The 16921-nt window shown below is 46.4% G+C and overlaps 1 protein-coding gene across 1 annotated transcript in view; it reads left to right on the plus strand.

Annotated features, from left to right (window-relative positions):
• The window catches only part of STKLD1 (serine/threonine kinase like domain containing 1), a 595840-nt gene that overhangs the window by 374605 nt on the left and 204314 nt on the right, over window positions 1–16921 (plus strand). Inside the window, exon 13 of the mRNA XM_069609351.1 lies at window positions 365–505. Coding sequence (XP_069465452.1) covers window positions 365–505 — 141 coding nt within the window. The remainder of the gene's footprint in view (window positions 1–364; window positions 506–16921) is intronic.

A 16921-nucleotide genomic window follows, 5' to 3' on the forward strand; every position in this document is an offset into this window, starting at 1 on the left:
TGACCCCTACCAGTGCAGCGGTGTTGCCCACCACAGTTTTAACATGCACATTTGTTTGCAGTTGCAAGAAATAGACAAAGCATGAAGTGTCTTCCTCCCGTTCTTTGTTTTCTGGTGGGAAAGCTGTGACAGAGACAGACTTTAAAGATAGCAAAACTAGCTGTAAAAATGTGGTCAATTCGCCCTTCTATGCCATTCATGATAGAAACCTTTCACTGTTGCAGCCATTCCCTTGTAGAGTTGTGCAGAGGATGGAGGGGAAAGGGATATTGATGGAAGCAGCAGCATCTTCCTTCTCTTAACACCTGATACCAGAGGAAGTGGTTTAAGACGTGATCATGTGATTTTCTTCTCTCCTTACTAGTTCTAGAAGTTGGCATAGAGGTAGACATACTGATCTTTGAAGCTATGATCCCTGCCCTGCTGATGGCCATCCGGACCTTCCCCAACAGCGAGGAACTGCTCACTCCAGCATGTCGCCTGCTTATGATGATTACAGCCAGTGGTGGGTAATCTTTCTTTGTGCTGCTTTTTTAGCATATAATATGCTTACATTGGAGGTCCAGGACAGCATGTCAGCATTGCAGTAATTGGGGGATTATGGTCAATGGAATGCCCTAGCATGACATCACAGTAGGTTTAGGCGGCATCCCTACATGCCGCACTGGCACCACCAGAAGGCTGTTATAGAGCTGCAGAACATCACAAAAGGGGTGATTGGCATCACATTAGAATTCAGTGGCTGTACAGTGTGACGATTCACGGGTTCTCATCACCTCTCCCCAGAGGGGAGCCCTTCCCTATGAGGCTAGGGAGGTCAGGCTGCTGCCCCATAGTCCCCCTAGAGGTGGTAAAAAGTGGGAGGACCTCATTGGGAATCTCCCCCTGATGGTTATAAGAAATCCGGTCCCGTGAAAGACCTCCCTAAACCCTTGTTCCCAGAAGCCATGCCCTTAGTGACTCCTTCTCCCTCCCAAACTGAAAATACTACTGTATCAGGTCCCAGCTCTGAAGCCTGCAGGAGCAGACGATGAGTCCTCCAGACCCCTTAGTCCGGTACTCCCAGCAATCTTTTGATTACAACTACAGAAATGACCAGGCCGGGGGGAAAGGGGAAGTGGATAAAATATCAAAAGATCAGGTCTCCTCCGAAAACCTACAACTCCAGAACCTTGCACATTCAGGATCCCTGCAACAGATGCATCTAATGGTTATACATCTTCAATTTCACTGATAACACCCCTTAATTGTATTCCTTTTTTCCCTTGGTTACCTGACTGCCACCGCCCCAAGCTTGGAGGTAACTCTCGAAGAAAAGGATGTTTATTATTCAGATTCGGCTCGCTTCTGAAGTATTTTTCTATTGTTGCTTGACTAAAGTTCCTTTTCTGTAGACCTCTGCTAGAGTTACTGAATTTCCTTTCTCACTTTTCATTCAACTAAGTATTCTTATATTGCTGACAAAACTCTCAGACTGTTCTCGTTTGAATTGGTTGCAATCCTTATACTTGTTGAAGGCAAGCGTCCCCAAACAGCACGATCCTCCCCGCAATGAGAGACAATGAAGGACTCTCCCAAAATGGGAATAAGGCCAAGACAGAGTGCGGGTGAGCGTAAATGGGAGTTTATCAATCAGAATAGGGCATGCAAAGAACTCTGCAAACTCCGAGAGCGCTCTGTCTGACAATAGCAAAGACAGGCGTATATATTTACAAAAAACGTCATAAGAACCTACACACTATAGGGGGCACAAGTTCAGGCAGAGGTTTACTGCTGTGCTGTAAATAATGCAGGTGGCGGGCGGCGGCCTTGGGTGCTACAGAGGGGGTTACAAATCTTTGAAGCGGCTCCAGTCTGGTTGGGGGAGGTAAAGCAGCGCGGCGCGGCCTCTGCTCTCATGCCTTGGCAGCCTTTGCAGGGTGGGAGGGGGAATGGCCTTGCACATATTTCACAAAGGTATCTCCCTCGTGTGTTGCCGATTTAGGTAAAAACATCACAAACATTTGAACACTCTATAATACTTATTCAAATCAATACAAGACATGCATTTAAACCTTGCTGGATGTGTCTCAATTATACCCAGTCTGAGCACCTTATTCATACATTATGTTTTAACAAGTACAGTATTTAGTTATATGCATATATATTTGCAGTAAGTGAGGTAGAATTAGGATTGGTGGAGTACATAGAAGGTAACCCGCCACTGTTCGTGACGGTGGTGGCACATGTGGGGCCTAGACATGCACACATGACAAGCGCCTTCTCGTGCATCCTTCACATAGGCCCTCTGTATGGTTACATTCGTCTTCTCGTGTCCTCTAGCAGCATTAGTTCAGTTATGGCGCAAGCCCATGGAGTGTAAGTTTCCCAGTGATACACGTAACAAATAGATCCCTGGTGCGTTCCTTTATTATTGGCACCCAACTGCAATGGTGTGGGCTCGCCATCGCTTATATCATGGAAGCATGCTTTCTTATATTTATACATTTTACAGGCTTTTGTAATATAAGGGATTTTGTGGAAGAAAGCATACTTTGCGAGTGGTCTTAACATTAATATATAAAGACTGTCTGCCATCTGATGACTATTTTACTGTTCTTTTCATTGCCCAGGCCTGCTGGCCGGGTCATGCTGGGAGCGATGATACACTGCGGGAGGTGAACTGTTACAATGTTAGTGTATTACGCTAGCTCATGTCCGTCTTGTTCGTGGGAACGTGCTCGCAGCGGATCTGCCAGGGTGCTGCGGCGACAGGGATGACTGAAACTCTCCAAGGGTGGGGGCCGCGCTACAGTGCGCTGAGCTCACACCATCTTTACCAGACAAAATGGTTTCTGGGCCTAGCTAAATTTTAATACATGTGGGCAATCAATACGTGTGGGCAATGTCTCCAGCGGGCGAACCCTCCATCACCTGGGCCCGGGTGGCATGAGGGGACGCCCAATGAGCCATAGCCCTCACCTGGGGAGAAAACGCAGGCGAGGGGGGTCTCCTGGACCAGTCCTCCCCTACATTTCCCCCCTTTCGTTACTTAAGTAACGAATTTTTTAAATCTTCTATCCTCCTACATTCTGCTTTGTCCATCACCGCCTCATCCCATGCAGGAGTTCCTTTGATGGGCATCCATGCTCTGCACACCCCCCTTAAGCTCTCACCTCTCCTGGCATATTCATCTGGGGTACACGTTAGATATATACATCCACCATCTCCTTCCAAATCTACCCAAACTTCCTCGTACCATTCTAGTATACGGGGCTCTTTGATGGTGGTGTGCCACAACTTATCTACAATATCCTTATCGTGGTACATAGGCACCAGTTGGTACCTGGGTGTGTTATCTATCCCTGTTTGTACTTGTGCTTCTTGCATCGTTTTTATTGTACCGTGTGAGTTGCCCATTGTCACCATCATCATTGCACCATTTGGTACTGCGTTAGCACAAACTCGAAGACCCACCTGGCACAGGCAAAAAATTAAAAGGAGGAACACCACAGCTGGTATCAAAAATTTCACAGTTGTTCCAAGCCATGAGGGGACCCAGGAGAAGATGTTATCGAACCATGTACTGTCTTCTGCTCCACCTTCCATTTTCATTTTTTCTCCTAGGTTGTGGACTGCTTCGATCACATGGGACAGGGAGCCGTTCTCTGCGTCTTCAGAAGGTACGAAAGTGCAGCAGGCACTTCCTATTTTTCGGCAAACACCGCCGTCCATCGCCGTCAACAGGTCCAGGACATACCTGTTTTGCATGGTCATCAGTCGTAAAGCTCTTAGTTCCACCTTTATTATGTTGAACCCTTCTTCAGTGTCGTTTGCCAGCTGAATCAATTCCCAGCGGGTTATCTGGAGCCATTTTGCGTTTGCCCTTGTTTGGACACTTGAGACGAGCGAGGCAAAAAATGTTTCTGCTGAGCTGAATAATCGATATTTGTCTGGGATCTGAGCCAATAGTTCTGATGATGCCTTTGATATGTAATTTGATGCTCATCTGTTACGGGTCAGCACCTCTCCCTTGCTTCCGGAAGACAGGACATACATTTGTGACTCTGCAGTTGGTTGAGCCACACTCTGTTGCATGCGTTCCTGTGTCCTTTTGCTCCCATCGATGTGGCTTTCTGGTATCACCATTAGGGCTGAGTGCAGAGTGGCCATTGAGCAGCTGCCACTCCATGACGGGGGAAGGTGTAGGTATGCCTGGTTGCCGCATACCCAGTACGTGTCCATGAGGGCTGCAGTCCCTTTTCTTAGATCTGGGATGGTGAGGGTCTTGTTACAGTTCTTGTTTGTTCCCATGGGGGTCCTCCCTTCTCCTTTAAAACACAGTTCATAGTCCATTTCGCTCTGTAGTTTGAAAGGTTTTTCGATGGCCGTTACCCAAGTTAGTTTTGAAATGTGTTCTTTCCATACTGGTGTACATGTTTCTTCTATCCACTGCAATTTCTCCGGTGCCACACCTCTCAGTGCTTCCGCTTTGCACACTACTTCTTCATCCTTCCGCTTGTTGTCAGAAAAAAGTGTCCCTTCTATTACAAAAAATGGTTCTTTCAAACATACCACTCCTGCCGTTTTTGGGTAACACGTTTTCTCGTTCTGCAGCATTTGAAAAGTCACTTCGTGTGCCTGGAAGGTGTTCTTAATCCTGCATAACGTGAGATGAAGGAGACATTGGGCATCTATAATTGGCAACTCTTTGGGTAACAATACTTTGGGTGTACCTGATGCGTGAGGGATGAGGGAGCAGACATAACAGCTCTCGTTTGTTGTTTGTTTAGCTGTGGCACTCATATCTGCATACCACTTATTTGTTTGATGGGGGTGTCGTGGGTCTTCCATCTTATCTAGACCTAGCCCATAGTACTCATCATACTTCCTCTTCCCTGCTTCTCTCTTCCGTCTGTTGTTCTTGTTCCTCATGTACTTCCCAACTCCCTGGTCAAGGGACAAGCTAGACCCCCCTTTCTCATTCCCGCCCCCCTTGGCCCATTCATCATATAATATTTCGTGTATTGCTAGTAGCTTTTCCTCTTCTTTCCTGACGTTATCTGGCAGGTTTTTTTTAGTATGGGGGCAGGCTGGCTGGTGGGGGTGTTATACAACCATGATATGGCAGACGGGTTTCGGTCATTTAAACTGTGGGCATTGTAATTAGATACCCCTGGTGGAGACACTGTGTTGTTCTGCATTCCACCTTGTGGCTTTTTTCTTTGTAAGATGACAGCACTGGATGGTGTGGTATGATACCCCCATACAAGTTTAGTTCCGTCCCATATCAAAAAATCACCTTCCCTAGTATTGACACTTGTAGTTGTATTGGGCCCAGTAGTGCTGTTAATCCCTCCCCCCTCGTTCATCTCGATAGAGATGAACGCTACAAACCAATATGTAACCAGGCCAAACATTATCATAAAAAACAATGTGATGCATACAGATAATCCACACTCATACGAATATCTGCATCTCTCATGTACTAATTCTCTCATTCTACTAATTCTATCCGTTGCAGGCTGCCCGTTAGATGCCATGGAAGCTCCTGTTTGAGATATAAAAGTGCATTAAGTGCATGCATGTAAACATTTTGCTAGCACCATCAGTGCCAATATATATTTGACGGGGAATGGAAGCGGGTGGGGATGCGGGGACGGGTATTCACAGACAAGGGTGTATACAGGCCATAATTTGGTCATTTCATTAATTACATACAACTCAACAAGATAAAAAAGAAAACATTTTTTTTTTTTTTTTTTTTAAATATCCTTATCAGTTATTCTCCCATTCAAGTCAAGTCCAGTGCTAACACACACACACAAGTTCATATTCAGACATTCTGCTCCGTTGCATCGTTTGCTGTTGTCTGTGCCTCCTCATCTACCTCCTCTTGTACATTGCTGTATGCCTTCCGTACATCGGTCAAGTGCACCCAGTACCTCAAGCCCTTCACCTTCACTGCCGTGGGCGTGCAAAATATTACCTCGTATGGGCCATGGAATCGTGGTGCATTCCACCGACGCACAAAGCTTCTGACATAAATTGAGTCGCCTGGCATCAGCTGTAGCTGTTGCTCTGGCTCCGTGACAGATCCTGTTACGTTTCCCTCTTCTCTAGTGAAGGGTGGGGAGAGTTGCTTTGATATCGCGCGCGCTGCCCTTGTCAATTTCCTTAAATAGTCTGTGAACTCATCTCCCAATATTGCGGCGCTTCTGTGAGCATCTGAGTGTTCGCGCAGTGGAGAGTGTGCTGTGTTCATTCGTCTCCCAGTCACGATCTCGTGCGGGGACAAATGGTGGTCTTTGCTTGGCTGATTTCTCAATTCAAATAGCGCAAGGGGTAGGCAGTAAATCCAATTCTTCTTCAATGAAAAGCATAGTTTTGATAACCTGCCCTTTAACAGTCCGTTCATCTTTTCCACTACGCCATTACTTTGGGGATGATAAATCGAACACAATTTATGTTTTATTCCCAATAATGTAGTAACTTCCTTGAAAAGCTCATTCACAAAATGAGTGCCGTTGTCTGAGCGAATCACGTCACAAATTCCCCAGTGCGGGAACACTTCCCTTACTAGGAACTTGGCGGCGCTTTTGGCGTCCGGTCGCGCACAGGGTCCTGCTTCCACCCACCTTGAAAATGGGCACACAACCACGATCATGTACCGCGCGCCATTACACCTTTCCCCCATGTCTGCGTAATCTATATGCAGTTCTCTGAATGGGCCAATGGGTTTAGGAATTGTTCCCCGGAGTGTGCGTAATGTCATTCCTGAATTGTATATTTGGCATGTTGTACATTCCATTGCCAATCGAGACACCTGCTCCTGGAGACTGGGCACGAACCATTCTTCCTGTATTTCCGCTGCGATGTGCTGTTTGGTATTATGTGCAGGGAAGTGTAGCTGTTGAAATGCAACTTCTAGTAACTGTAGTGGCATTACCACTTTCCCTGAGTTATTTTGCCGCCACAGCAGGTCTGTCCCCGACTGGCTGCACCCCCGTTTTGTCCACGTCAATTTTTCCTCTGCACTAGCTCCTTCCTGCAATTCTAGTATTTGTGATATGGGCATCATGTTGTACCCTTCTGGGGGCTCTTCGTTTCTCTTGTGCTTAAGCATGTACTCACCTGTGTCATATTTCTGAAAATAGGAAGCCTCCTTGGCGGCAGCGTCCGCTGCCGCGTTCCCCAAAGACACAACGTCTGTGTTGGATGTATGGGCTTGGCACTTCACTATTGCTACTGCAGTAGGGTTTTGTAGGGCCTCAATTAACTCTTTCAACAATTCTGCATGCTGTACTGGTGTTCCGTCTGCCCGTCTAAATCCCCTACGCCCCCATCTTGCTAGACCTCCATGTACTGTCGTCGTCATGTAAGCTGAGTCTGTGTATATCGTCACTGCACAACCCTTTGCTGCATGTAGTGCTTCTATGAGCGCAATCAGTTCTGCTGCCTGTGCAGAGTAATGTGATGGGAGGCGGTACTGTACTATTGTTTCATACTCACCGTCTTCTAACCTCACTACTGCCATGCCAACGTGTTTTTCTCCCGTGTCCACATCAATTGATGCAGACCCATCCACAAAGTACACTTCCCCCTCGCTTAGAGCGTTCTCACACACCACTGTGTCCTCCCCTCTTTCTCCTGTGTAGGTTGCGCAATCGTGGTTCTGCATGTCCTCTAGTGTGCACGCTTCTGTAATGAATGTGGCGGGGTTCACTGTCTTGCATCTCACTATATGGATGTTGGCGCTGGACAATATAATCTCGTAGGCTGTCGCCCGCTGTGTGGTCAGTGTGCTTTTTGATCTCTCAAGTATTGCAAATAATGAATGTTCCACAAACAATGTCACAGGGCAACCCATTACTATTGTGGCACTTTTCTCAATCGCGAACGCGGCTGCAGCGAGTGATTGTTCGCACGCGAAATGGCCCTGCATCACGGCATCTAAAGTACCACTATAGTAAGCCAATGGCTTGTGTCCTAAGGACGTTTTTTGTGTCAGTACTGCTGTCATGAGTGTTCCCTTGCAGTGTGAGAATAGGTAAAATTCGCGTCCATAATCAGGGTTTGCTAGTACTGGAGCGCTTGAAATTAGCTCTTTCAATGATTGAAATGATATGCTCATTTCTTCTGACCATTTTATTTTTTCATTCTCCTGTTGTGCTTCCTTGAGTGCTTGTAGGAGGGGCCTCGTGTATGCTGCATAATCTAGTATCCATGCTCGGCAATAGTTGCACATCCCCAAGAATTTCTGCATATCTTTCACTGTTGTGGGTTCTCCTACTGATCTTATTGCTTCTACCCTGTCGGGAATTATTCTTTTTCCATCTTTTGATATGAGCTGTCCCAGGTATAGGACCTCAGTCAGGCAGTACTGTAGCTTCTCCTTGTCTACCTTGTATCCCTTGTTGGCCAGTAAAGTCAGGAGCGTTGTTGAATCTTTTCTACATGTTGCTTCGTCTTGTGCACACACTAATAAATCGTCTACATACTGAATAATCGTACTCTCAACTGATAGGTTTCCCAAGTCTTCATGCAATATGCGGTTGAATATGCTCGGGCTCTCACAGTATCCCTGTGGTAGTCTGCAGTGTTCATATCTCTTACCCCCCAGTGTGAAGGCTGTAAGGTATCTACTCTCTCCAGCCAGGGGTATTGAGAAAAATGCGTTTTTCAAGTCTACTACTGTGAAATGTGATGCCACTTTCGGGATGCTGCATAGTATTGATGCAGGGTTCGGGACTAGAGGGAACTCCTTCTGAATTACATCATTGAGGGGGCGTAAGTCCTGTATCATCCTCCAAGACCCTCCTTTCGCTTTTTTGATTGGATAAATACATGTGTTACATGGGGAGTTTGAAGGCACTATTATTCCTTGTGCTAGTAGTGCATTTATTGTTTCTTTTATCCCTTCTTCAGCTTCACGGGACAATGGATACTGTTTAACTCGGGGTAAAGTTGCTCCTTGCTTTAGTTTTATTATCACAGGTTGTACTCCGTGCAACAGCCCTACATCATGGGGGCCTGTTGTCCATAAATTGTTTGGTACGAGCCTCATGTCGTCATCAAAAAATGACGGTGGTGTTCCTACCACTGCCATCAGTTGGACGGGGGTCTCCCTGGCTTGGATCAAAATGTCACAGGGCATCGCTATTTCCATTACTATCTCACCATCCCTTTCTGTGTCTGAAAAGAGATCCTCATCTGTTACCTCTCGTAGGGCGAGGTTGGCGTTTGTACACAGCACTGTGCGCCACTCACATCCTTCCCTGTCCACTCCAATCACAGCGATCCTTTTCGCTGATACCTGTACAGCGTGCAAGTCCAACGATACCACTGATCCTGGTGCTGCGTTGGGACACACTATGGGGCGGAAGAGGAACTCCGCTGGAATCCTCCAGTCCATGCTTCTTAGCTCTGGAATTACGAGGGCCAAAGTCTTTAGCCCTTCAATAAACATTTCCTCATTTTGTGGCAGCCCTCGTATTTCCTGTGTGGTTGTGTAGGCTTGCACTACCAACATCGCACGCAAGGGGCATATCCCGGGTGTAGAACACACTATTCCTCTCTCAGTAAATGATATGGTCATGTTAAGTTTACTCAGAAGATCCCTCCCTAACAAATTTATTGGGGACTGTTCGTAATACAGTAAGGGTGCCTTCACAGTCTTACCCCCCACTGTTACATCCAAAGCTTCTGTGTAAGGAACTTCAATTACAGCCCCAGAGAACCCCTGCGTCTCTAACTTCCTGTTAGATAACGGGAACCGGCCCTCTCTGACACATGATTTCTCCGCTCCCGAATCAACCATGAATATAAACTGCTTGTCTCCTATCTGCGCCCCTACCAATGGTTCCTCTGCTGCATTGTAGGTGGTAGATAGAACTGGACACGCAAGTGTTCTCTGTGGGCTGTCCTATGCGGGGTGTCTCATCGCCCCCCCCTCATTAAAGACATTTCCTGAAACCACTGACATGCCGTTGTAAGGGGCTGGTGCGGGGGCCCCGTTTGCTGTTGTCGCGAAAGGGTTACCTGGCGTATATTGCATACTGTCATTGTTTTGTGGGTGGTTCTGTGTTCTATACTGGGGTCCCTGTTGCTGGCCAGCATTACCTTGGCCTGGGTTTCTTAGTTGCTGTTGTCCCATTGGGAGACCATATGGGCTTCCCGGGTGGGGATGGCCATATTGTTCTACCTCTTGGAACCCGTTGTTGGGTCTGCTTCTGCACTCTCTAGAGTAATGCCCCCATCGCCCGCAGTTCCAGCAACTTCCTTGTGCACCTCTAGGACCCTGCCATCCATTTCCTCCCATTCCCCCGTACCCCGTTCCACCTCCTCTTCGGCCCCTGTACCCACCTCGTCCCCCTCGAGGGGTCCACTCTTGCCACTGTGGACCTCCACCTTGCTCCTGCTCATTCCACTGCCGCTGTCCTGTTCCCGCCCAATTAGTTGCCACCCTTCCTTGTAGTGCTATCAGCCCCTCCTCCTCATCGTCTCCCTCCCTGCTGTGTGGGAGCGCGGCTACTGCTGCTGCGACCTTCACCAACTTTGTCTGTACTAACTTCGCCTCGTCTGCCAATCTTTTCTGCGCCACCTCCTTCTCCCTCTCCTTTATTCGTTTACAATGGTGTACTATTATGCTCTGAATTTCTGGCCATCCCTTTGCTTCAATACCTGCTATCTTGTCGAGCGCCTTCTGCACTTCCTTTGGGAGCCCTCTTTTTATAATGAAGTAAAATAAAGATGTCGATTGATACCAGGGCGTGCCCGTTTCTGCTCTCCACATCTCTTGGACCCGGAAAATGTAATCCATAGCCTCCTCCCCGTCATTCATTGTACACTGCATCACTGACTGTAAGTCCGGTGTGTCTGGGAATGTTTCGCGTAAGGCATCCCACACCCTAGCACGCACTGTGTTAAAGGAGGCCCCATCATGGCGGTCACAGTCTAACGTTACTCCCGGGAAACCGGCTTTAACCCATACTCTTTCAGCCTGATCGCCCACTGCTGATACGAGCAGACTTTTCACATCTCCTATAGCTAGGGGTACCCCAGCAGTATGTTTCTCAAAGGCGTATATCCACTTACTTGCCCCTCCTGATAACGGGGGCAATAGCTTTAATAAATTGGCTTTATCCATCTGTGCCCATGGGATATAGTTAGGCCTCCCTCCTCCCCTGTGTATCAACGGGAGCTGTAGCCTTCCTTTCGTCGTGGCATCCGGACCCGTTTTGGCTGCTGATGTTCCCAGTGATGCCATTTTCCCCACTCTGTTCCTTAGTTGCCCCGTCCACTCATCGTCCAGGGTTCTCACTGAACATGTACCATCCCCCCCTTCGCTTCCCCCTCCCATTGCCATGCTCAACCTGTCACTTTCTTCTAACTCGTCCCTTATGTCACATAGTAATTCCTCTCTATCCCCCATAGGCCTTTCATCATTGTCAGTATCTCCCTCGCGTGTCTCTATTTCAATTATTCGTGTCGGTTCTTCTTCAATTCTGAACAGTATCTCACCTTTCTTCCACCCCCCTTCAGGTTTTCTATTCTCACCTGGCGCTCTAGACGTGCGCCCTGATCTAGCTGCGGTAAGTGCTGTTTGTCCGCACATGTCTTTTATCCTCGAGAGCTCATCTTTTGCTATTGAGAGTCTTGACTGTAAATCATCTGTGAGTTTCTCTATGTCCACCCTTTGTGTACTCGCCTGGCCTCGCTCTCTCGTACTTTCATATGGTGGGGGTGCAGTGGGCCGGTGGGGTGTAGTAGTTGTCGGGGGAGGCACATACGTCGGATCACTGTATCCTTCTGCGGGTACAGGCTTTTTTAATATCGGGTACAAACTTATTACCTCTACTGGTGGCGCTACACTTGACAATTCTTTGACATCTTTCTGTATCATCAGTGGATTGTCTGTGGTGGATGGGAGATCAGGATTTAATGCTGGTGTTTTAGGCGGTGGTATCTCTTCAAATAACCTCCAAAGATCTAATATTTCCATCCTATTTTGCAACTGCTTTCCTTTGTACTTCAAATAAATGCATGTGGCCATCATATCCAGAACACTTTTATCAAATGACCCTCCCTCTGGCCATATCTGGGGTAACCCCTCTCCCTTCAACTCAGTTATCCATTGGTCGTGATATTTCTTAATCCGCTCCGCGTACCCTGGGAGATTCTTACAAATATGTGATAAGGGTGTTTCAGCCCCCATCTCTGTGCCCTCCTAGTGCTTGTGTGTCTCTGTGTGTCTGCAACTACAATGTAAATGTAGTATCAATATTATTATTTTTTTTTTATGCTACTTCACATTCAATGTTGGGCTCGTTTGGGCTCTCCCCCCTTCCCCTGATTGCACAATACAAAACTGGCTATACACAGTGTCTACTCTGTTCTCTTGGGGGGGCACATACAAGGGCAACCCACCATTTATTTCGACAATATCAATCCGGAAATCAAAAAGGTACACACTCACTTCACTGTATCAACTTTGCCTTCAAAAAAGTTTTATCCGGTCACACTTACCATGACCATTTAACTATTATACATTTATAACCGTTATGCACATTCACAACATCAAATTGTCCCCTGACACATACGAGGTGCACACACCTCTTGGTAACACTCAATTCACCATTCAAGCTGCCCTCCCTTTCCTCCCTAGCCGGCTGTCCCTGTCCGTCTTATTTGGATAGATGGATGCGCATATGCATATATGTATATGTTTTAACCTGCTCTCCCCCTTCTAGTAGGACCCTTTTTCTCTTACTTTCTTCCCAAGTTCTTGCTAATCTCGCTTTTTATTCTCCCCCTACCCCTAAAGAAAAAGAAAAGAAAGAAGTAATAGCGGTCACTAATATATTCTCAGTGCCCCCTTTTGCTGAACACTTTTATCTTGTATTTCACTTCGTCATATATTCCCAGTACTAGTCAATATAGCACTATGCGGCGCCGCCTTCCACCCCCTTTCGGAGCTAGGTTCCCGTCACTTTTATCTCTTATTCACCTCTTAATCCTAATGGCCATATGCAAAGAAAAAGCAAGGAAATTTTAGGATGATCTTTAGTATATCTTCGGACCCCCTCTTCGTTCCCTGTCCTACACTTCTCTCCCCGCTCCCTTTACAATCGCTCGCACTCAGTACTCACGTGCCCGTCTTGAACCGATAGTCTCCGAAATTGGGTCCGTCCAGGCAGTGTCGCCGTCAGCTCAACAGTCAGCCCCGGCTCCGGCGAGCGGTACTCAAAGGGGATTTTTCAACCGGGATCCCGTACCCTCTCTCTATTGAGTGCGCACTTCTTAGTGTACCGGTCGCCGTTGGCGGGCAGCCTCCCGGAGCCGGCTCACCGTGCGTATCCCTTTTCGACCGGAGATTCTCGTGCCAAAAGGGGACGGTTATAATGGGTTAGGAAGAAATAAAAATCACGCTATCGGGGTCACCACTGAAGGCAAGCGTCCCCAAACAGCACGATCCTCCCCGCAATGAGAGACAATGAAGGACTCTCCCAAAATGGGAATAAGGCCAAGACAGAGTGCGGGTGAGCGTAAATGGGAGTTTATCAATCAGAATAGGGCATGCAAAGAACTCTGCAAACTCCGAGAGCGCTCTGTCTGACAATAGCAAAGACAGGCGTATATATTTACAAAAAACGTCATAAGAACCTACACACTATAGGGGGCACAAGTTCAGGCAGAGGTTTACTGCTGTGCTGTAAATAATGCAGGTGGCGGGCGGCGGCCTTGGGTGCTACAGAGGGGGTTACAAATCTTTGAAGCGGCTCCAGTCTGGTTGGGGGAGGTAAAGCAGCGCGGCGCGGCCTCTGCTCTCATGCCTTGGCAGCCTTTGCAGGGTGGGAGGGGGAATGGCCTTGCACATATTTCACAAAGGTATCTCCCTCGTGTGTTGCCGATTTAGGTAAAAACATCACAAACATTTGAACACTCTATAATACTTATTCAAATCAATACAAGACATGCATTTAAACCTTGCTGGATGTGTCTCAATTATACCCACTCTGAGCACCTTATTCATACATTATGTTTTAACAAGTACAGTATTTAGTTATATGCATATATATTTGCAGTAAGTGAGGTAGAATTAGGATTGGTGGAGTACATAGAAGGTAACCCGCCACTGTTCGTGACGGTGGTGGCACATGTGGGGCCTAGACATGCACACATGACAAGCGCCTTCTCGTGCATCCTTCACATAGGCCCTCTGTATGGTTACATTCGTCTTCTCGTGTCCTCTAGCAGCATTAGTTCAGTTATGGCGCAAGCCCATGGAGTGTAAGTTTCCCAGTGATACACGTAACAAATAGATCCCTGGTGCGTTCCTTTATTATTGGCACCCAACTGCAATGGTGTGGGCTCGCCATCGCTTATATCATGGAAGCATGCTTTCTTATATTTATACATTTTACAGGCTTTTGTAATATAAGGGATTTTGTGGAAGAAAGCATACTTTGCGAGTGGTCTTAACATTAATATATAAAGACTGTCTGCCATCTGATGACTATTTTACTGTTCTTTTCATTGCCCAGGCCTGCTGGCCGGGTCATGCTGGGAGCGATGATACACTGCGGGAGGTGAACTGTTACAATGTTAGTGTATTACGCTAGCTCATGTCCGTCTTGTTCGTGGGAACGTGCTCGCAGCGGATCTGCCAGGGTGCTGCGGCGACAGGGATGACTGAAACTCTCCAAGGGTGGGGGCCGCGCTACAGTGCGCTGAGCTCACACCATCTTTACCAGACAAAATGGTTTCTGGGCCTAGCTAAATTTTAATACATGTGGGCAATCAATACGTGTGGGCAATGTCTCCAGCGGGCGAACCCTCCATCACCTGGGCCCGGGTGGCATGAGGGGACGCCCAATGAGCCATAGCCCTCACCTGGGGAGAAAACGCAGGCGAGGGGGGTCTCCTGGACCAGTCCTCCCCTACATTGTTCACCCTATGTTTCTAAGACCTATTAACTATCTCTTCAGATTCACTTTCACTTACTTTTGACAAATCTAACTCAATTATAGACTGCCTGCTATGATGGACACCTCACACATTTGTTTTGCTTCAGTACTTCTGAAGAAATTAACTGTGTGGGCAAAGTAAAGGAAGTTGATGCATCAGATTCAGACGAGTTTCAGAAAAGAATATTCTACCCTCTATGAAGTATAGGATGGCAGATGTATCTTATGGGCATAAACTATACTGCTGTTACATAGATTACAGCAAAGCTTTTGGCATTTTATCAAATCTCCATACACTAATACGACAGTATCAGTACGCTTGAGTTCTTTTGGAGAATTTGCGGGCTTTAGAAAAATGAATTGTGGCCTTAAACAAGGCTGCGTATTGGCCCCTTTGCTTTATAACCTGTACGTAGCAGACTTGGCGAGCCACCTCAACGCAGCAAGAAATTTCCCCCAAAATTCAATGATAGGTCAGTCTCATGGCTGGCCTATGCAGATGACACCATATTAGTTGATAAAACACCCATAGGACTTCAACAATCTATCGCAGCTCTTCTCGTATATGCAGGAAACATCTATGATTATGAATATCTCCAAAACCAAAGTAATGTCCTTTGGAGATACTAATGGATATAGAGGGAATCAACAGTTTGTCTGGAAAGTGAAAGATATCCAACTCCAAGTAACACAGGAATATGTATGGGACGTAATATTCCCTAAGATCTGGAAGAAATGGACTGCAATTAAGCACTAGTGTAATTAAGCACTATATGGTTAGGAAAGCAGGGGTACAATATTGCTGCTTTGTTGGAGATTTATCGAGTTAGCATTATTCCAAGCTTACTCTATGGGCTCTCCGTTCTTGGGCATTAGCATGTCCAATGGTTAAGGGAAGTTGAGGGAAGAATATTAAGATCGATTATAAATTTGCCGCAATCAGTTCCTATAGAAGCTCTGAGAAAGGAGTATGGCTTTGTCTCTTTGGAATCTTTGTGGTTAGTACAAAGAACATTGTTATATTTGAAGACAAGGTTTACATCACAGATTCAGAACAAACTAATGATTTCACAACGAGTCTGGTTACATCTTTTCTATTCTTTTACCACGTGTTTTATGAATGGGGGAGTCAAGCTGACCGGCAGCCTTTTTTCTACAAATAAAACAACATCAAGGGACACATAGGTCAAACAGCTTCTCTCTCAATGTTAATCCAACCTGCACAGTCTGCTTGGTTAGTCATAATACAGCGATGCACTCGCAGAATGATATCGCCTTATATCAGGGTAGCAAAATCCACCTCTATGTACAGCTCTCCGAAGAACATCTTTTGGAATTCGCAAACAGCCGTTCTCTCCCCACAGAAATCTATTCAGCAATTTATTAATATTCAAAAGCAGTTTGTTCGGGAGCGGAAGCATACTAAAAATGTATAACAATTTAGGAAGGAGAGTCATTTTCACCACATTAACCTTGCCGCAAAGAGTCCATTTTAATTTCTCCCATTTACTGCAGTCTGTCCATCACAATAAGTTTCAGACGAATGTTATTGACAAAGAGAGATTCAACATCTCTGTCAACATGAACACCTAAATATTTAAATCCTGAGTCAGCCCATTCTGCACAATCTATATTAAATAGTCTCCTGTGACACGCAAGAGAGATTGGGAAAACAAAGGTCTTTGAGACATTCACTGTATAGTTAGACATTTCCAAATCTCTGTAATGATAACAGGAGTTCCTGTATGAGAGCTCAGGATTGGAGATCAACATCAAAAGATTATCTGCATAGAGGACCTTTGAATTATAGTCCCAAATGCCCCTAATATCCGGATTCTTCCTCAGCATAACCGCTAGATGCTCAATAAACAAGGCAAATAACAATGGGCACAAAGGGCAACCCTGACGAGTCCCTTTTTGGATTTGGAAAAAGTTTGAAATATATCCGTTAACAGTTACAGCTGCACTCGCGC

This window comes from Ambystoma mexicanum, chromosome 8 (genome assembly GCF_040938575.1).
Source record: "Ambystoma mexicanum isolate Mex_15411 chromosome 8, UKY_AmexF1_1, whole genome shotgun sequence".
Lineage (NCBI taxonomy): Eukaryota > Metazoa > Chordata > Amphibia > Caudata > Ambystomatidae > Ambystoma > Ambystoma mexicanum.